Raw genomic sequence first — 22,486 nt, forward strand, 5'->3', positions numbered from 1 at the left:
AATGCTCTATGCGAAAAGCCAAGGGATTCTTGACAACTGACCTATGTCTCTGAAACACTTAAAATCATTTATTGCATTTGCGTATATCTAATAATATGAAGGGACCTGGTTTCAGTATCAAGACAAAGCCAAGAGCTACTTATCAACACCTTTCTCGAAACAACTAGTATTATGTCCTGAAGATGATCTTTTTCATAGTGACTCCACGTGACACCAATTAATTTACAGTTTCAGAAAGAGTAGTATTTCACAGAGACTGAACAGAACAAGTTCCCTGAAAAAATTATTTATAAAATCCGGTTCCAAGTTTTCCAGAACCATAAAGATTTTCCTGTGACTAGCTCACATGATACACAGCAGTGGGCTGAACCCGGACCAGGATTCTACCTTTGTGTTGAGCTTCAGCTTCCCTCCTGTTCTACCCACCATTGTAGCGTTCCCACCAATCTTTGTTCAATGAAATCAACAATTACCTTTGCACGCTCACCTAAACGATTTTAGAAGCAGCCATATTTTAGCATTCTAATAAAAATTCTATTGAAATATGTTTTCATATCTGAGAACGACAAGCATATGCAAAAACCTTTCAGAATATTTACATATTACCGTATCGGTTAAGAACAATCAAATTGGTCTTGATATAACAACTATAAGGTATTTTGCCAAAAGGTTATTATTTAGGCTCTGTTTGCCCATTAAACTCCACAAATACTTAGAAGAAACACGATGAAGTAGAAGTGCATCAAACATTGCAGGTAAAAATAAAATAAATCCAGCTGAAAGAGATGAGAAATTGCCCTTGCAAATGTTTGTATTAACTTTCTTCTTTGCCAGTGAGAATAGAAAATAAGCATTAACTGCCTGTTACAGTGACACGATGGTAGCACTGTCTGTCATCCTGAAGGAAACCTGAGCTTGAAACAACCTCAGATGACTCATCCGTCAGATGGTGGTGACTAGGAGAAAAATGAAAGCAATGCTTTTACTTCCTGGGATAGGCTTAGTAGCTTAGAAGATCACTTCTCACACCCTGCCTGCTGATCCGTAAGATGATACCTATTACTGTCCTTAAGATGATAATACATCCTAGTCTTTTACAGAAAATAAGGTTCTCCAAAACGAATCAGTTTCTGAGGGCTGAAGAGGAAAATCAGGGCTGAAGAAAGCAGTGATAGGTGTCTTGGAGTAAGGAGACACAAACATTTTGTAAAAAAGCTTAAGGACAAGCAATCGTAACTTTTAAAAACCAAACTGACATTGGTAACAAGTATTTACTATTTCAAATACTTACTGTAATACCATGGGATGGTCCCATATGTTGCACATGAAGGCCTGGGGAATTGTAGTAAGACATTCCAGCTCTAGTCAGTGAAGTTGGTGGTGTGAAACCAACTGTGTGACTTGCATATGACAGACCTAAAAATTGTTAAAACAAGGTAACATCAACATTCTTTTTCATATTACAAATTAAAGTGTGAGGTTTACTAAAACTTATTAGCTCTGAATCAACGATAAGTTAAGAAATGGTAACTGCCACCAGATTAGATATCTAAAAAATAGTCATTGTACACAAAAGCGTGATGTAAAATTAATTTCTTTTCCTGTACTAAACCATCATATGTTTCAAAACATACATTACACAATGTTAAACATAAGTTTTCACTTAACATAAACAGTGTTAGGCTCCACTAGCAGCTTAGTTTTAGTCTACTAGTATTCTCTTCCAGCCTTCCATTTCTCCTCAGAGGAAATGGCTCCCTGAACAAAATACAGTCTGAAGAAGCAGAGAGGTTGTGCTGGAGAAGCCATCTAGCGCTGGGCCACTACGAGTTTCCACCAAGAAACTGCATGTAGGTGGCTCCTCCAAAGCATACCAGATTCACACCCAGGCTTCCTCTTGTTTTGCCTCGGTGCTTATAGGCAGGGACCCAAAGATCTTTGGGGCTGTGAAGTTAAAACATTCTGGGAGTAGCTAGTAGTTGGACTAGGCTAGCAACCAACATTTAAAATTACAGCTTGGTTTTTTCCACATTAAGGAAAGCCTAATATTCAAAAGTGCAAATACCTAATTCTTCCACTCAAACATTTCCTTTCTGTAAGAACTTACTTATAAAAATGCAGAGTACCTGTATAGCTAACCAAGGTAAACAGAAACAGCAACTGCTAAGTGCTTCAAGTTCAGACCTTGAAGTGTTCTGAACATTTTGAGTATTTCTGAAAAACAGCACATTTTTCAAAAGCTTTAGCTTATTATTGCTTTCTGACAAAAATATCAGTAAGGTAGGAGACAAGCCTTTTCTCAGCTGTTTAGTGCTAGACACTAGGAACTGCTTTGGAGAACTATGACCAAAAAAAATTTCTAAAGGTCTATTAAACTTTTATAACACCACACTGAATTTAACAGTTTTCACGCTTCTTCAATGCTAAACCAATGCAAAACAGTGCCACTGCAGCTACAGCTAGCTTTGTACTTAACTGCATATATCCGTGTTTGTCCCTACAATTGATGAGAAAAGATCTTGGGGGGGGGGAAGGAAATCAAACAACCAACCAAGCCTCAGATCACTAATAAAGTCTCCTAAGAAAACACACTCCCCTTGCTTCCTTCAATTCTAAGTTTAATTCTGCTACAACCCCAGTGTGTCTGGTGCAAATTACAAGTGACTCCAATTGAATCACTGTCACTTTGAAGTAGTTAACAATGCAGATTAACAAAATTAATCTGTTTTTTTGACTACACAACCTAACTGTCTGTACAGAATACGTTTTATAACTAAGTGCTTTTGTAAGCACAAGGACAGAAACAAGTCAGTGTTCAGGTAGGCGACAATGTGTTTCAAGTGACAAGAGCCCAGAAAAATACAAGGCAAAAAATGCACTTTATGTCACCTTTGCAACATTACAGTTTTGGACTGCTTTGGCATAAACCAGCCCCAAAAGTTTTACAAATGCCAAGTCTATGTGGCAGTCAAAGAAGCAATAACAGAACAGTGCATGTACATCCAAGGTAGCTCATCTCTGCAGCCCAGAATCTCTATCTAGCCTAGCTGCAGAAACAAAGCATAATTATCTACACTAAAGATGAACTGGTAATTCGAGTAACTAACCCCCAGCTGCCTAGGAGTAGCAATACTTCCACAGTCTTCAAAGTTCCATACAGTGTGCCAGAAACCTCCACAGTATCTCTGTTTGAAAGAGTCCTCAAAAGCAGTATCTCAAGCCATGCAAGCACACAATGTTCTGGGATTCAGGAGCCAGAATCTGACCCATCAAACCTGACAAGTTATCCATATGAAACTACAGCATTTCTAACTGGTTTCAGATTACATTTCTACAAATTCAATCACATCATTTCGCAAATGAAACATGCCAAGTCATACAATTACTTGATGCAAAATGTAACTATTGTATCATTCAGAACTGATACTTTTGACAGCGTCTTACTGTACTACTTTATATCTAAAGTACTCTCAAAACATCATATATTTTCATCCATTACTGCATTCATAGATCCCAGACAGCTGTACAAAATTCCCTATTAATCTTATTAGTTTTCTAACAAACTGCTGCTTCTATTCTTCTGAAGTCTGAAACTTCCCAACTGTGGATATTAATTTATCAGGTGTGAAGGAGAGTAATGTAGCTGCCTGTGCAGAAGCGCTAGCCTGGAACATTTACTGTACCAGCATTACTAAGATTGTGAACTCTGTTAGAAATTATCATTTCAGCTGTGCTATTTCTAACTCTGCTTCAGAGTTTTTCAGCATCCCCGGTCTGTGGGATGTAATTCCCACCAGAATGCAGCACTCTTTTATCATCTACTGATGGGAACTGAAGTCTACAGGGAACAATGAATGTGCTTCAGTCCCAGTGTAAGAATAAACTGACAGAGAGCTCGTGCACTGACACATCAGCATCTAAATTACGGGCATTTCTAGGTAATCTAGGACACAAGCCTGCAAGTTGCCAGATAGTTTTTCCTACACATACTTTTTAATTATAACCACTGTGTGGACTGTAGATACAATGTGCAGTTGAATATTGTGTTATTATAAAGGTTGCACATGTATAACCACAACATCCACAGTAGTTACTCCAGAATACTTGTTAGCATTACCACTTTTCTGTACATCCAGTTATAGGCAAAGGATAAGAAAACATATATCGTTTTCTTGATAACATACCTTGCAAAACATTGAAAGTCAAGTGATTTGTCTCATTTCAGAAGCCCAAAAACCTCTTAAAAATCTCTATCATAATGCTCACCTCTAACACTGTAGCACGGCCTACAGCCATAGCTAGTTTTCACACATGCTTATTCCTTTAGCAACATCTGGATGAAAACTCTTTTGAGTCCTTATGAAAAACTACAGTCCAGTCGTGAAAATGGAAGAGTTTAAAGACATTTTGTATATTCTTCTAGCAGACCTGTGTAATAAAACATCTCAATTCCATCTTGCAGAATGTGTCAATACAGAGCACATCTCATTTGCCCTTACTGTAGGACTCTGTCTAACAGTTTCTAGAGGTGAACTTGGGAACGGAGGGCATGCGGGATTCGCTTCGTTGTGTACAACTGAGTTTGTGATCACCGTATAACATCCACAGCCAACAACTTTTAATGAATGTCCAAGTGCAATTCTAAGCAAGTTTAAATTTCAGCAAATAAATGTGTTCGTAACACAAATACATATCCTTTGACTCAACATATTCTGTAATTAAAAAAACAGAAAAGGTTAGTTTGCCTTTGTTACAGAAAGTATTAGAGACAGGAATTCTTAATTTGATAGTACTGTTTTACAATAGAAAATAGCAGAAGTACAAAAACCACTTCTCTACTGAAGAGAAATGGAAATTGACTTTTTTTTAACACATTCAAGATTAGACTTCTCTAAGAAGTTTTGATTCAGAGCACAACAGCAGTCTCTTTACTAGTTCATCACCAAACTCTAGAAATCTCTTTGAACTATGCATCCTGTTGGGTAACTTCTAGAAAGAGAAATAAAAAAGAAGAGACAGTAAGAGAGAAAAACTGAGAGAGCAAAAAAGAAATAAAAGTTCAAGTGATAGCTACTTAACTGACCTTTAATATCTGTTCACAGTGTAAAACAGAACCATCCAAAAACATGCTGCACTAGAAGACATCTAAGGCAAAACTATTCTTACATTGATGATGCAGTTTTTTTCTCCAGACTATCTTTGAAAGGCTACTGACCCAAATATAGCAATAGGGCACATTACTATGCATTGCATACAATAATTTTAGAAACTGGGTTAAATATTTACCAGGTGATATAGGTCTGCTAGAACTTGGTGAGGGTGTATAAGGGATAGGACTGGACACAGTGCGAGGTCTTAATCCTTGTGCAGACATCTCATTAAAATATCTAACAAAAAAAGGTAAAGAACAATTAGATCAAACCTTTAAAAATGTGCCATGTTTCAAACGTTTCATTGTGGTTTTTTTCAATTTCCATAAGAATCACATTAGATTAAAGAAGGACCAGTCACCTTTAGGAAGTCATGACAGGAGCTCTCGTCACCGCTGAAGGCTCAGATACTGGCTTAACTTTCAGTGGGAACAGCTGGACTTTGCTCCGTCATTTGCAGGTAAAACCATGCAAGTTGCATACAGTTGGAATAGTACATATTAAGGCCAGAGGTATAAATCACGTCATCCAATCTGACCTATACTACACCCTTGCACTTCACATATCCTTTCCACATTGAACTCCATAGTTGTCTGGCTGGAGTGTATCTTTCCAGAAAGGCATTCAGCACTGATCTGAACTCATTAAGGGGGGGTGGGAGGGATCACTGAAGTATTGATCTTTTGTTCCAACAGCTGATCAGCCTCATAGTTACAAACACGCCCTGTTTCCTACTTGAATCCCTCTGGTCTCAACGTTTAGCCATTTGCTCATTGTTTCTTTTGCCACTAGAACAGAGAGACATTTTGAACCTAGGACTTTCTCCCGCTAGAGACACTTCTAGGCTGTGTTGCAAGACACCTCCCACACCTCACTGTGATAAACTGAACAGACTGCAACCTCAGGCAAGGATTTTTCCCCACCTGTAACAATTTTAGTGGTATTTATTTGTACTTTACTCACTGAACACAGCGAAGCTTCTTCACAGCCATCAAGTGCCATGTAAAAGGACAGAAAAACCATACCAATTGCTCCTTCTTGCCACTTGCTGTTTGTATCTCTAAAGTAATTTTATTTTTTTTTTCCACAGCACTAGGCTTCTGCACTCTCCATCTAGATTTTTCAGTCACCGTATAGATTAGAGGTTCCCCTTCTCCTGCACATATGGTTGCAAATTAGTGCACAACTGGGTTTATATTGTTACGTTTAGCTGTGTTTCCTTCGTGGACACTGCGAAGCAGCAGGCAAAATCAGCTAACAGCCCTTTGACTCTTACTTGTCTCCCCTTCTACCACTGTGTTCTCAGGAATTCTTAGCAGCTATGTTTATTTCCAGATCACAGAATAAAAACCCACAACATGGAGCAGCACTAAAAATATTCCTATTTGATGGAACTCAAAATGATGACTACTTTGAGGTCTGTGAGCCAGTTCATAAACTATTTGAAACCTGTTTTGATAGAGCATCTTATTGATTTTTAATGAGGATGTTCAGAGTTACTAAGCCACAACAGCTAACACAGGCAGCACACTGTAGTGATACCAAATTTGGTTTAAATTTGAATATATCAACTCGTTGAAAAAAAATTATCAGGCTACTCTACATTTTTGGAATAATACTGGTAATTCACATGGATTTACATTTTGACTGTGTTTCCACTACAATGTATATATCGGCAGAAAAGATTAGGCTAATAAAAGTAGGTTCAAACAGCAGAACCCTGTGTTTCCAACAATTTAATTTATATAGCATTCACTACATCTTAATACCAGGTGCTACTGCAATATACGTCAGTTACCTAATATTTCACTAAAATGAAAACACTACCTTGAACTTCAGGGTGCTCACTGAAACAAAATATCTGGTACTCTGTTTCTGGTAAATTATGGCTTTTAACAAATATACTGATGTCCCAAGAAGAAATATCTCAGCATCAGAAGAATACACAGCACAGAGTAACTTCTTCTTTTTAAAGGACCACTACAAATCCAAAATAATGTAAAAGAGTACAAGATAATGAGCATTTGATAAGAAATAAGAATGTTTTATTCAAAGTGTACTTAAAAACCTCTTTCAAGATATAACAGTGTCATATGACTATGACATGAGAAAACACTAAAAGGCATCATATAAATCCATGAAAAGCTCAAGACTATCTGTAAGGTCAGTGCAAGCAAGGCACCTTGCAGTAGAGAAAAAAAAAATCAAGGATGTTATGGCTTGGACATCAAGAACCACATAACAGTCCTGGAATTGTTTCCTCTCTGTAAGCTGTACACAGTATCCCTTTGTATTTGGCTGAACGCATTTTACTTTCTGCAAAGGACAAATTAGCCCCAAGTAAGGACATTACTCCTACCTCACAGAATTCCTCACAGTTATCAAGTTAGGGGCAAAACAAAGGTACTACGATCAAATGGTCCTGAATCTCAAGTTCACTGCTATATTTATTTCAATATACTTTAAAATAACTGTAAGCAATCTTCATATAGAAAATATTTTCTTTCTCACTGTAAAAACTAATGCAATTTCTACACAAGTTTGTTACAATTCTACTGAAGATATTCCTGGACCATGCTGAAATTCGATACATATATTAGACCCACATACAGGTTATTTCTATAAATATTTCTTGAGTAATGTTAAAAAATAAGTATGAGTATTGATTAATAAGCTCAATGCCAACATTTCTGGATGGCTAGAAAATACAAACCTTTCATCGTCCATTTCCAAGCTGGATTCACTTTCTGACAGTTGCCTGCAGAGTGCTTCCCTACGTTCCATTTCCCTCTGTAATTTTCTTTGAAGTCTCAAGTTTTCTTCTCTCATATGTCGCTCCTCTTCTAAATATTGTGCCATCTTCTCTGAATCTAAAATTCAGAATTTTGTTAACATTTGATTAAAAATTCAGTTCCACAGACAGGCACATACACTGTGCCTAATTTTACTCCAGCACTTCAAGAATAAGGGTGTAAAAAATGCTCAGGATGGATCACTCAAAATTCTCATCTCTAAGTCATTAGTTCAAAGCCTAATTCAGAACAAGAGCTACTAAAACAACTTACTGGTTGACAGTAATTTTGGAAATAAAAGGTAAAAAGCGAAAATAGAAGTTTTAAGTATTTACTTAAATGAATTTGAAAAGAAAGGAAAAAAGTAATGAAAAAAATTAAAACCAAAACTGTGAGGAAGAAACACAATGATTTCACGAAAATAATGCTATTCCAAGTTTACAAAGATTTTACTGCAACACAGAAGAAATTATTTTACAAGTATATTTCCATTTCGAAGGAGGAAGCACAAAACAAGTTTTGAAGCCCAAAACACTCAAACTTGTATTAAGTCGCTACCTTTCGTGTATTCCGTAGCATGCTTTCAATTACACATTTTATCATAAGAGACTGGCCAGCACAACACGTACTGACATTAAAAGCCAACAAGTGGCTTACTCTTTACATCAAAGGAGAATTTGACTTTGCATTTCTAAACAAGTTCAGCAAACATCACTTAAATGGTCTGCTATCACAGGCTATTTAAAGTGATAAAATCAAATTATGCAAAGCTACGAAGCTCTTTGGCAGGTTATATTTAAATAAATTGGAACACACGATGAAGACTTAGGACACACAATGTAATTTGTGAGGGTTCCTAATGTTTGATTGAGTTTACAGTGAATTCCTTAATAGTAAAAAAAATTTTACGATTCTTCACGCTTTGTGATCACTTCTTTATGCACCACCCTTCAATCAAAAGAATATTCCTGTTTTAGAAGACTGTTCACAAACTATCAACAATACGTGATTTAGCTCTCTTCTGTGGAAATACCGCTTCCAAATGTAACAGTATCACTTTATTATTATACCAAAACAGTTCCTAGACTAGAAGTAAGTGCACTTCAGGAATACAAAATGTAATACCAATATCAGAATTTAGTAAGCAGATCTTATTAAGCTTTTATTAATAATACTACAGGTTCTCTAATGACCACATATTGCAAACACCAAACTGAAAACCATATTTCAGTTTCATCTTCTGCTTGCAGCCCAGCACATCCACCATTTCTATCAGTATTGCTATTCAGAGATTTAAACAGCTCTGTTTAATCTGTTCACAAAGGGAACAGTACTTCTAAGCCTTGATCTTAATTTCAATGAGAATTTGACTTTAAATATTTCTAAATTTTCACCCTAAATCACAATAATTCAAAAAGAAACCACTTAAAAATAATAAAGAGTATTTGAAATGAAATTTATTAAGCTGGATTTGTACAGAGTACTTTAAATCTAAGGTCTTGCTCTCTTTCGGAAGCTCAGTAAGTGAAGGCTGCAGTGCACAATTAGTGAGTACAAAGATTAGCAGTCCTTATCTTCTTTTAACTGACACAAATTATTAATACCACAAACTTACGCAAAAGGCCTCTGCAAAAGAGCACTCTCCCATCATCTCTGTCTCTAACGAAGACTGCTGCTTCTGACAAGCTATTTCTCTAAACAGCGGTTGAAATATTCCAGTCAGTCTGTCAAGACCAGCAATGCTAGAGGGGGAGAATATTGCCCGTTTCGCACTCACCCACTTTTTTCTGTCTATATGGTTAGGTATCTACTCACCTATCAATTGAAGTATAGTGCTTCTAAACTAGGAACTAGGCAGGACTGATGAAACTCAGGTAGAAATTTTAGATTTAGAATGAGGGAATGAAGGATTGGCACTGCAAAGATCACAGCAAAGCACAAGCGACCTTCCTGCCAGCTGAGACCATGCGCTCGGAGCCGTAGCCTCTTCTCTTGAAAGGCAGGGCAGAAAGCAGGCTTTCCACTTCTGGTCAAGGGTCCATGACATTTCTCACAACAGAAACACAAGGACTTCTACCCAACTCTTTATTCTGTCCACCTTCAAAGTGTTCTTACATACGTAAGAACAAAATAAGATTACTTGTTCTGCTACATTGTGAAGTTGAACAACTGCCTGAACAATTAGCCTAACATAGCTACAAACAATTATTTAAAGGTAGCTGCAACCATTAACAAGTGAAATTCTTGTATACAACTGAACTTTATTTTACTAGCTGTTAATACTTTTGAGTAATTCTTAATTTATAACAAGACTTTTAACAAAGTAGTTCATAAGCATGTTTTGAAAAATCTCTGTTGAAATACTGCTAAGTCTCTGAAAAAAAAAGAAAAAAGAAAAAAAAAAATAGAAACATTTTTTTCTGGCCCAAAATATGCAAGAAATACTTGTTGATTCTTCCAGACACACTTATAAAGCTAAAAAAAAAAAAATCAAACAAAAAAGTCGCACTGCAGTATAAATACATTGCTGAGCAATATTGCAATTATGGAAATGTATTAATCCAAACTCACCCTATTTTCTTCCACTTCTACTTTAAATTAAAAATCATGACAGTATATATAAAAATCTTACATTACACAAACTGAAAAACATTTAAAACAAGTTGTTTACTCACGCTGTAACTGTGCAGCCCTCAGTTGTTTCTTTAACCTCTCCACTTCATTCTTTAAAAATCTGATATGTCTCATCATATTCTCTGGAGAATCTATCTCCATTGATATGTCTCTGGGTGATGGTGGAGCAGATACTGGCTGGTCTAATTTCTCCTGCAAAATTCTGTATGGAAAATAGTACAAACTTTACCTTCAACTCTAATGAAAAGAAAACTCCTTAAATCCTCCAGAAAGCCACTGCAAGGATTCTGACAGGCATGTAAGACTTAACTACTGGTTTTGGGAAAGAATTTTGGGAGGATTTATAATGCTTTCTTTTTTAACTCAAAATAAAAAAAAGAGTAAAATTTGTTGTCCAAGCACAAATGGATTTTTTAAAATATTCAGACACTGACACTCCCAAACATTTCTGCACAGAGTTCAGGAGAAACAAATTCTGGACCATATATAGTTACCTCAGTTTTATACTCCAATGTTACTTATTCCACAAAATCATTTCTAAGCAAATTCATTTAATCTCTTATGAGTTTTTACACTTGTGTTCTTAGAGGAAGAACATACATTAAAGATGAAAAGATGAGTGAAGTATGCCTATGGTAAAACACAAACTTCTCTGCATTTCACTATTACCACAAGAGAAAACTTCACAGGCATTTTCTGAAACATAGTGAAACAGTATCCCTCCCCGCCCCTCTATTTTTTTAAATCTCCAAACAGAAAGGTATTCCATGTAGTCAAGATTTCAAATACCTCAAATAACTGTAAATTCAGGAGTAATGAACATCTATTATAATGAAATAAGCATATGGTAGATATTAAATGTTCTAAACGATGATTTTTGGAGTTAACATATGAAGTATTTTTCAGCCTGAAAGCATGAAACTGTTCTTCACTAGAAACATGTTGACTGGCCAGATCCAACTCTGTCTTAAAGAGCAGGGACAGCACTATGCAAGCGCAGCCCTGCGCATGGCCTATTTTGAACACATACCATACAAAGTGGTACTAAAGCATAGTCTGACCCCACCATAGCTCCTCGTAACAAGGCACACAGTCTGAGATAAACTAAACCAGAAACAGTTTGGCTTAATGAAGGCTTTAAATCTAAGATGTATAAAAATCCTACCAAAGGCCTAACCTGCTACGGATTGACACGCTGGAGGGAAGGGATGCCATTCAGAGGGACCTTGACAGGCTGGAGAGGTGGGCCTGCGTGAACCGCATGAAGTTCAACAAGGCCAAGTGCAAGGTCCTACACCTGGGTCAGGGCAATCCGAAACACAAGTACAGGCTGGGCAGAGAGCGGCTCGAGAGCAGCCCTGAGGAGAAGGACCTGGGGGTACTGCTGGATGAGAAGCTCAACATGAGCCGGCAATGTGTGCTTGCAGCCCAGAAAGCCAACCGTATCCTGGGCTGCATCAAGAGCAGTGTAGCCAGCAGGTCGAGGGAGGGGATTCTGCCCCTCTACTCTGCTCTCGTGAGACCCCACCTGGAGTCCTGCGTCCAGCTCTGGAGCCCCCAGCATAAGAAGGACATGGATGTGTTGGAGCGGGTCCAGAGGAGGGCCACGAAGATGATCAGAGGGCTGGAGTACCTCTCCTAGAGGACAGGCTGAAGGATTTGGGGCTGTTCAGCCTGGAGAAGAGAAGGCTCCGGGGTGACCTTAGAGCAGCCTTCCAGTACCTGAAGGGGGCCTACAGGAAGGATGGAGAGGGGCTTTTCACAAGGGTGGGTAGTGATAGGACAAGGGGGAATGGCTGTAAACTAAAAGAGGGCAGATTTAGATATTAGGAAGGAATTCTTCACCATGAGGTTGGTGAGGCCCTGGCACAGGTTGCCCAGAGAAGCTGTGGCTGCCCCCTCCCTGGAAGTGTTCAAGGCCAGGCTGGATGGAGCTCTGAGCAACCTGGTCTCGAGGAAGGTGTCCCCACTCATGGTGGGGGGGTGGAACCGGATGACCTTTAAGGTCCCTTCCAACCCTTATCATTCTATGATTCTGTGATCACATGTAGCTCTTCAGAGCACCTTCCACACAGCAGGTTCCGAAATCAAACTACAAAACCTGCAGTTCACCTAGGCTCACGTGTTTTCCGAGGCCCCAGTCAAGATTCACAAAGTGACACTAACATAATTCTCCTTAAACATGTAGAAGAAAACAAGGTATTATTCACCTCTTCTCCCCTACTGCCCCCCAAAAACAGACTTCTCATAATAAGGCATTAAAAAGACAGTTGCTTTAACACATATTTTTAACTTTAGCTTTGCCAGGAATATAACGTCTCACTGTCTTAACTTCTACTGAAGGAGCAGCGGGAAGTCTCAACGACACGAGTGCAAGCCACTGAGAAAAAGCTGAAGTTATCTTCAAGCAGACAGGGAAAAAACCAAGAGATTCTATAAAACAAATACACTACATTACTGTGTTACTTTCGCTGGGCCATGAATATAAAGCTGACCTCAAACCAGCAGCTTTAAAAAGAGTCTATCAGCAGTCGAAGAAATTCAGCACATTCCTTCAAATAATCCCAGGTAATTCCTTAATACTGTGTACTTTCATCTACTTTAAGCAATCAAGGATGTGGCATCATGTAAACAAGGAGCGTTACAACTGCTTTAACTTCCAGGTTTTCGTAAATTAAACCACTCTTATGGAAGAGAGATGAACATGTAACCTGATTTCCTTCTATGACCAGGTGACCCACCTAGTGGATGAGGGAAAGGCTGTGGATGTTATCTACCTGGATTTAGTAAGGCCTTTGACACTGCTCGCCACAGCATCCTCCTGGAGAAACTAGCTGCCCATGGTTTGGATGGGTGTACTCTTCGCCAGATAAAGAACTGGCTAGATAGCCAGGCACAGAAAGTTGTGGTGAATGGAGTTAAATCCAGTTGGTGGCCGGTCATGAGTGGTGTCCCCCAGGGCTCAGTTTTGGGGCTCATCTTGTTTAATGTCTTTATCAATGATCCGGATGAGGGGATTGAGTGCTCCCTCAGAAAGTTTGCAGAGGACACCAAGTTGGATGGGAGTGTTGATCTGCTTGAGGGTAGAAAGGCTCTGCAGAGGGATGTGGACAGGCTGGATCAATGGGCCAAGGCCAATTGTATGAGTTTCAACAAGGCCAAATGCCGGGTCCTGCACTTCGGTCACAACAACCCCATGCAACGCTACAGGCTTAGGCAAGGGTGGCTGGAGAGCTGCTCAGCAGAAAAGGACCTGGGGGTGTTGGTCGACAGCTGGCTAAACATGACCCAGCACTGTGCCCAGGTGGCCAAGAAGGCCAACAGCATCCTGGCTTGTATCAGGAATAGTGTGGCCAGCAGGAGTAGGGAGGTGATCGTGTCCCTGTTCTCAGCACTGGTGGGGCCGCACCTCAAGTACTGTGTTCAGTTTTGGGCCCATCACTGCAAGAAGGACATTGAGGTGTTGGAGTGTGTCCAAAAAAGAGCAACAAGACTGGTGAAGGGTCTAGAGAGCAAGTCTTACAAAGAGCGGCTGAGGGAACTTGCAACGAGGAAGGCCAAGGCCCACCTGGAACTGAAGCTGGCAAGGGATGTCAGAAACAACAAGAAACGCTTCTTCAACTACATCAGCAGCAAAAGGAAGGCTAGGGACAACGTGGGGCCGCTGCTGAATGAGGCGGGTGTCCTGGTGACAGAGGATGCAGAGAAGGCAGAGCTGCTGAATGCCTTCTTTGCTTCAGTATTCAGTGGCAAGGCAGGCCCTCAGGAATCCCAGGCCCCGGAGTTAAGAGACGCTCACAGAGAGGATGACTTTCCCTTGGTCGAGGAGGACTGCATGACGGATCGCTTAGGCAATCTGGATGCCCACAAATCCATGGGCCCCGATGGAATGCACCCACGAGTGCTGAGGGAGCTGGCGGATGTCGTTGCTGAGCCACTCTCCATCATCTTTGAGAGGTCCTGGAGGACAGGAGACGTGTCCGAGGACTGGAGAAAGGCCAATGTCACTCCAATCTTCAAAAAGGGCAAGAAGGAGGACCGAGGGAACTACAGGCCGCTCAGCCTCACCTCCATCCCGGGAAAGGTGATGGAGCAGCTTATCCTGGAGGTCATCATCAAGCAAGTGGAGGAAAAGAAGGTTATCAGGAGTAGTCAGCATGGATTCACCAAGGGGAAATCATGCCTGACCAATCTAATAGCTTTCTACGATGACATGACTGGTTGGGTAGATGAAGGGAGAGCCGTGGCTGTTGTCTACCTGGACTTCAGCAAGGCTTTCGACACAGTCTCCCATAATATCCTCCTAGGGAAGCTCAGGAAGTATGGGCTGGATGAGTGGTCGGTGAGGTGGATTGAGAACTGGCTGAACGGCAGAACTCAGAGGGTTGTCATCAGCGGCGCTGAGCCTAGTTGGAGGCCAGTAACTAGTGGTGTCCCCCAGGGGTCAGTACTGGGCCCAGTCTTGTTTAACTTCTTCATCAATGACCTGGATGAAGAGTTAGAATGTACCCTCAGCAAGTTTGCTGATGACACCAAACTGGGAGGAGTGGTAGATACACTGTGCTGCCATTCAGCGTGACCTCGACAGGCTGGAAAGTTGGGCAGAGAGGAACCTGATGAGGTTCAACAAAAGGCAAATGCAGGGTCCTGCACCTGGGGAGGAACAACCCCATGCATCAGTACAGGCTTGGGGCGGACCTGCTGGAGAGCAGCTCTGCAGAGAGGGACCTGGGTGTCCTGGTGGACGACAGGTTAACCATGAGCCAGCAGTGTGCCCTGGCTGCCAAGAAAACTAACGGGATCCTGGGATGCATTAGGAGGAGTGTGGCCAGCAGGTCGAGGGAGGTTCTCCTTCCACTCTACACTGCCCTAGTGAGGCCTCTTCTGGAGTACTCTGTCCAGTTCTGGGCTCCCCACTTCAAGAAAGATGAGGAGCTACTGGAGAAAGTCCAGCGGAGGGCTACAAGGATGGTGAGGGGACTGGAACATCTCTCCTGCGAGGAAAGGCTGAGGGAGCTGGGCTTGTTCAGCCTGAAGAAGAGAAGGCTGCGAGGGGACCTAATACTTGCTTATAAATATCTCAAGGGTGGGTGTCAGGAGGATGGGGTCAGACTCTTCTCAGTAGTGCCCAGCAACAGGACAAGGGGCAATGGGCACAAACTGAAGCAGAGGAAGTTCCGTCTGAACATGAGGAAGAACTTCTTCCCTCTGAGGGTGACGGAGCACTGGAACAGGCTGCCCAGGGAGGTTGTGGAGTCTCCTTCTCTGGAGATATTCAAGACCCACCTGGACAAGGTCCTGTGCAGTCTGCTGTAGGTGACCCTGCTTCGGCAGGGGGGTTGGACTAGATGACCCACAGAGGTCCCTTCCAACCCCTACCATTCTGTGATTCTGTGACTCTGTGAACTGGGGCTGTTTAGTCTGGAGAAGAGGAAGCTGAGGGAAGAACTTATTGCTCTCTACAACTACCTGAAAGGAGGTTCTAGTGAGGCAGGTGTTGGTCTCTTCTCCCAGGTAATCAGCAATAGGACAAGAGGAAATGGCCTCAAGTTGCATCAGCGGAGGTTTAGATTGGTTATTAGGAAAAATTTCTTTACTGAAAGAGTGGTCAGGCATTGGAACAGGCTGCCCAGGGAAGTGGTGGCGTCACCATCCCTGGAGCTGTTCAAAAAACATGTAGATATGGCACTTCGGGACATGGTTTAGCAGGCATGGTGATGTTGGGTTGACAGATGGACTTTATGATCCTAGAGGTCTTTTCCAACCTTAATGATTCTATGATTCTATATTTAATCCAGAACATTATGTATTAAATGATATCTCTCCCACAATAACAAACACGCTGCAATAAGACAAACCGTTTTTCTGCTTCAAGCTTATCCATCCTCTTCCAGAGACGATTCACTAGTGCTTCTTGCTCTTGTTCCAAAGTATTTTCAAGGTCAATCTTCTCACGTCTTAGCTGGAGAGGAAAAACCATCATTGAAAATGATGGAAATATATTTTTTTGCAAGGAACTGTCATCAGCAAAGATCATTGCTACAACACCACAATTTTACATGATGCTCTACAACAGCAACGAGAAGGTGAAGAAGAGACAAAAATCAGGCACAACACACTGGTCACAGAGCCAGTGAACAATCAACTGATTCAGGAGTTGCACAGTTGTCATCTCCTTAACATAAATTTTTCTCACAGAACTTGTTATTTCTGGCCAATAAGGAAGAGCTTGAAACCTGTCACTCATGACATGACAAGCCTATTCAAAGACATCTCCTCTTCCATGCACCTCTGAAGTTCAAACTGAATTTACTGTCCACTGCACCAACATTTATTCTTCTGAAAAATTCTAGACTGTTTTAGCGGAAGAAACACAGCTAAGTAAGCCAGAAATGGAAGATAAGCCACATTTGCCTTGTATTAGATAAAAGAGCGACATAACAAAAATAGCAAAGAAAAAATTATGTGAACTGCCTGAAATGTTACTGTATCAACCCTTATTAGCAGAAACAAATGTATTTCTATCTTAGCAAAGGCTTTATAAAATTAAACACTTAACTTGACATTATTCCCATTCACTTGCTGTGTGATCAAACATTCTTGATTCTACTACAAGCTAACAAAAGTAGATATAATGTAGAACCACACATAAAGAAATCTATTATTAGTGTTTTAGTACAAATACACTGCAAATATTAATCAGAATACACCAGAACACTATGAGGCACAGCCGATCTTATTAAGTAACACTGGCAGCTGAACTCTAGAAGGTGGCAATAATGAAACACATATCAACACCTTTACAGGTGGAAATAGCATGGAGGTATTTTTTCCCAGTCAAGCCTTAGTTAACACTCACCACTTCCATGATAGGCAAATAATCTCACATCACAAAATGGAAAGACTGAAAGCAGATTAAGTGGTTTCCTCACACGTTTACTGTGTCACTGGGTGAAGTGCTATTACAGCATCTAAATCTGTAATGGCTCTGTGCTAACCACTATATTAATATCAAGATACCCAAACAAAATTTGAACTGATGCACTTCAGGTAACAGTGCAAGTTTAATGACTGTACAACTTTCTTCTTTACAGTTTAGAGGAATTAGTTACTATAAATAAAAATAGACATATATTGATGAGTAACAGGGAACATAATTAGAAAAAGAAACACTGTTTAGTAAATGTTTCCATGTCTGAGTTTCCAGAAGTTGAGGGAACTTACACTTCTTCAATAAAAGAGAAGTCAGGAGCAACGCACTTCAGCCTCACAGGAGGGATGAGAGTTTGGATCCTGACCGACACTTCGCTGCCCACACCAGCAGGAGCTGGAGTGGTACGAAGGCAAAGGGCTCAGCCACCGGAGATACAGTGCACTTTGCCTTCAGGCACTCCTTGTTAGTTATTTCAGCCAAGGCTTGGGGCTGACAGCATTCAGCGAGAAGAAAGTATGCAAAATGTTCTGGGAATCTGCACACCATGCTTTTACATTACCAGCACATAGACCTTCGCTACACTGCACAGCTATCTGTACCAACATATGATGAGAAAGATTCGGCTGCAGAGCACTACTTCTGCAGCAACAGTTTCTGCATCACTTCACTGCAGCATGGTTTAGACTCGTCTACTCTGACATAGTCTGTTTACAACCATGTTATTTATCTAGCAACAAAAAAGCCCACAAAAACATACTGGTGAAAATAACTCTATTTCATGTAATGGTAGGAAGAAGAGCACACTGGAATCTGAAGACAGACTAAATTATTTACAACCTTGGATTTGAAAAATCTAAGATTACATTTAGTATTATAGCAACCATCAACAAGGCAGGGGAGTCCATTAATCAGAGATCTACATGTAGGTGAGCATGCACAATGGCAAAATCAAATCATCAACAACAATATACAAATGAGCCTTGTGTTGTGCCCTGAAGGCTGACAGACACGCTCTGAGGAAACATCAAAGAAATCGGGGTGTGAAACAGAGATCTAAACCTCCACGTTTCCAGTAATATGAAAATACACTGGAAACAAGTATCTTCCTTTCCTCATCTTGAGTGTTGTCCCAATTGCTCCCAGTGTCACAACAGTAAAGGGTCGCCACGCCAACGAAGGCGACAAGTTGTCGCCTTCGTTGGCGTGGCGACCGTAAAGCTTTGAGGATAAAATTGAGCCTACAGAAGCAACTGCAACATCCTAACCAGGGGTGTGAATTCAGAGAATAAGGTATATTTGTTTTGTACTAGGTAGTTTCAGGTGTACTTTGAAACGTAGTCTACCTCTAGTCAATTAATTCATCAGGAAAACGATAATATTCTGAACTAAAATAAGCAGGATAGGATTATAGCTCAAGAACAAACCAACAACTCTGTCAATACTAGTGTCATTCTACATGGGTTCAAAGTAACATCCCAGTCAAACATCATTTCATTTTTACTATCACAGCAGGGAAACGAGCAAGTATTCCTTTGTTTTTTGGACCTTAATCTTCCCTTCAGAGGAAGAGAAAAATCCCTTTTAACCCTTCTCACCATCCAATTGTGTTTCTCCTCATCTCTCTCTTTCACGCGTACACTTACTGTACTTCAAATGCAGCTAAAACACCAACTGTCTGCATATTCCTGGATTACTGCTTCTTCAGTTTTCTTGTCAACTTACTAACAAGTACAATTGTTCCCTCCTGAAACGGAGATCTTCCAAATCAATGAAAGTTAAACGTGATCTCTGCCTAAGCCTACTATCCCAAATTTCACTTCTCTGCTTCTCATCTGTCCCTCCCCCTTTGCAGCTTTAATTCTTTGCTGCTCTCCAAGAATATCTTTCCAGAAGATTTTACACATTTTATGTTCTCCTTTCAAAGAAGCAGTCATAGGAAATTATTATTAGCAGTTTAGCTCTTGTTTCTCGTCTCCTAACTGCATCAATTCTAGTTGCTCACTGTACTGTATGAAAGAGAAAAGCAATTAAAAAGAGTAACAGCAAGACTACACAAACTTGGCCTCTGTAGGACAAAACTGACAGCTATTTATTTGCTATCAAACCACTGAACTATAACACAGAACATTATTGCTCTTTTTAACTGAGACATTCAGTTAATGAAATAGTCACATGTTGCAAATTTCTTCACCATTAGCCTTCAGAGAAGAATGTTCGGCACTTCAAGCTGACTTTAGAAAATCAAGTCATATCACATTTGAACCCTAAGATCCAACTTAATTTTTTAATTAGAAATAACATTCTATGCAACCATCACTGTTACAAACTGGCTACCTACTGATCACCTGTGGCATAAGCAGCTCATATGAGACACAGCAAAGGAGGAAGGACATAAAGCACAGATAATTCACATTACTTATTTTAAAAATAATAGCTCAGAGAAAATATGTTGCAACTATCGGCTCACTGATTACAGTGATAGCTCCAGTAATGCAGCCCTAACTTATGTTCAAAACATTGCTGAAGTACTCCTTCCAAGCCCAGTTTAGCACGTCTCCCAGAGTTTATGTTGAAGCATTGTAGCAATCTCTCTTCCTTAATTTCCTATGCGTACAATACAAGCAACGTTGCTCTGCTCACAACTTTTGATTGTTTCTTGCTAGGTACAGGATATGCCCCACAGACTGTTGCTTCAGCTGGTTAATTAGTACAATAAGCTTTTTTTAAATTTGTGTAAGAGAAGAAACCATGCTGAAGTTCAAAGTAACCTAAGATTTACTGTACCTTACTCTAAGAGAAAACAAAGTATACATTGCATTACATATAAATACGCATAATTTCTAAGTAAGACTGCCAGCCAAATTTAACATCTTCATAAGCAAAGTTAAGTTTTCAAGGTCAGACATTTGAGAGAAAGACCTTTGACCATCCATGTCTTTTGAACAATCTATTGTTGATATTCCAACGTAGGAACAAGTTTCAAATTTTATTCTTTTACAAGTCTGTCTGCCTAGAACAACGATACTAAAACAAATGCCATTAAGTTTTCAGCTGTGGCTCATGCTAACATTTCAAAGACTAAGCCCGCTTGGCATGTAAGCGGTCTTTGGATTTTGATTGAGCGGCCGCTACCACCACCTTGTGGCTACGAGAGTTATTTCAATCTCCTGTCGATAGCCACGCTGGTCAAAGATTTGGTGGCAACCACATCTTCCCACCTTTCCGTTTTTCAATTTGTACCATAGACTTCTCCATATATAACGTCAGCATCACAATCAAGAAAACCCATTTCATCATTCAGCCATTAATTAACTTAGCCACAATGTAAACAGAAACAGGAGAGTCATACAAAACTGGTAGAAATTCAGATTACCAGAAACAAAAAGGTTCCACATCTGATGAGAACAGCAACAAAAATTCACAGAAAAAATGTACTATATTTACACCACCCAAATTACTGGACTTCTACAAGCTGGAATAACTGAAGGTCTTCAACAAGCTTATATGTTTCATCAGTTCGCCTTTTAAGTCAAAAGGACTCCTACTAATGCCACTGAGATGCTTTGATGCGCATGCCTGAAATTAGACATAAGATCAGTCCCGATGTCTAAACGTCCAGTGGAAACATGAACAAAACAAATGGTGTTTTATGTCTGTAATCTCCATAACTGTTTAGGGAGAAAGGGAGTTGCATGTAGTCGAATCTCAAATCTTTTTCAGTATACACACAGCTGACATCTCACAGTTCGACTCCTCTGCCATCCAAGCTGCCACAAAAGGTGACCTAGAGCACAACTAGACCACATACATTTCGTTTACTGCTGTGCTTAACCACTTTCAGAAGTGACCGTCTTTCTCACTAACAGCATGGGAGTGGAAGCTGATAAACCACAAGAAGAAGCATTAGTTGCAAAAAAGTTGTGCTTGCAAAACTCACAGCTGTCCATCAGACATGAAGGCCTACAGCAAAGCTACTAAAAGTTATAATGGCTGTGAAAAAAAAAGTTAATGAAAGTTTCTCCTAGTAAATAATGTCAATGACTTACTGCTTTGAATATCAGACTGGCTTTGCTATATTCTTGCCCAGTTTCTTACATACTTAAAAAGCTAAGTCAAATATAACACAAAATAAGTAATTTTTTTTTCCAGAATCCCTTGTTTTACAGTCATATAATTTTGAAAGAAAGGAGTTACCTGTTCCAGGGTGAGCTGCTTTGAAATTGTATCATTTTCCAGTTTTTTAATCTTCTTCATCAGTTTGTTTACTTGGAATTCCTGTTCCTGCTCTAAATGCTGCTCCAGTTCAGCTTTCTCATGCTGCAGCTATAAATTTAGGAGACATGGAAGTATTTTAAATGCACAAATAAAAGTATGAAACATTATGCACCTTTTATACATTTATTTACACATGCTTTTTCTTATCGCATGTTCAATTCCCTACTGATAACTCTTCTCAAAAGACTTCAAATAGCACAACCCATTCAACAGCCCTTCAAAAAGCAACATTTTAAACTGTGTTCCATTTACAAAGTAAATAGAAGTAAACTACATTTCCAAATATTTAATAAAGTCAAATCAAAATAGATACATTATATATAGCATATAAAATAATTATAGACATTTCAAAAGTAAAAAAAACTATCATAATGTTCACAAAAGCATTAATTTTAATCTCAATGCATCATCTCAAGAGCACCCAATGCATAAAATGCAGATCTTAGCACGTCCTTGAAAGCTTAAAATCATGACTGCAGTCATACTACTGAAACTGCTGCGCAACAAGATAATGAAAAAATAAATCTAATTTCTATTCCTATGCTATGAAGAATCAAAAGATTTTGATGGCACAAAACCACTGGTTATTTCAAACCAATGTAATAAATTTTCTTAATACCAAGGAAATTTTTTTTCAGTTAATATTTTCAATGAAAAAAACTTCACTCTCAAAGCACTCAAGCAGATGGAAAGAACCAAAC

General features: G+C 39.7%; 1 protein-coding gene across 2 annotated transcripts in view; it reads right to left on the reverse strand.

Annotated features, from left to right (window-relative positions):
* CCDC6 (coiled-coil domain containing 6) overlaps window positions 1-22,486 on the reverse strand; it is a 60,038-nt gene that overhangs the window by 6,550 nt on the left and 31,002 nt on the right. For both annotated transcript variants that reach the window (XR_012764262.1, XM_075423064.1), the window contains exons 3-8: window positions 21,705-21,833; window positions 16,435-16,538; window positions 10,618-10,778; window positions 7,864-8,020; window positions 5,287-5,387; window positions 1,292-1,416 (exon numbers count right to left, since the gene is read on the reverse strand). Coding sequence is in view for 1 of the 2 variants with exons in the window: in XM_075423064.1 (XP_075279179.1) it covers window positions 1,292-1,416; window positions 5,287-5,387; window positions 7,864-8,020; window positions 10,618-10,778; window positions 16,435-16,538; window positions 21,705-21,833 (777 nt within the window). In the remaining variant the exon portion in view is untranslated. The remainder of the gene's footprint in view (window positions 1-1,291; window positions 1,417-5,286; window positions 5,388-7,863; window positions 8,021-10,617; window positions 10,779-16,434; window positions 16,539-21,704; window positions 21,834-22,486) is intronic.

The sequence above is a fragment of the Opisthocomus hoazin genome, chromosome 6 (genome assembly GCF_030867145.1).
Source record: "Opisthocomus hoazin isolate bOpiHoa1 chromosome 6, bOpiHoa1.hap1, whole genome shotgun sequence".
NCBI lineage: Eukaryota > Metazoa > Chordata > Aves > Opisthocomiformes > Opisthocomidae > Opisthocomus > Opisthocomus hoazin.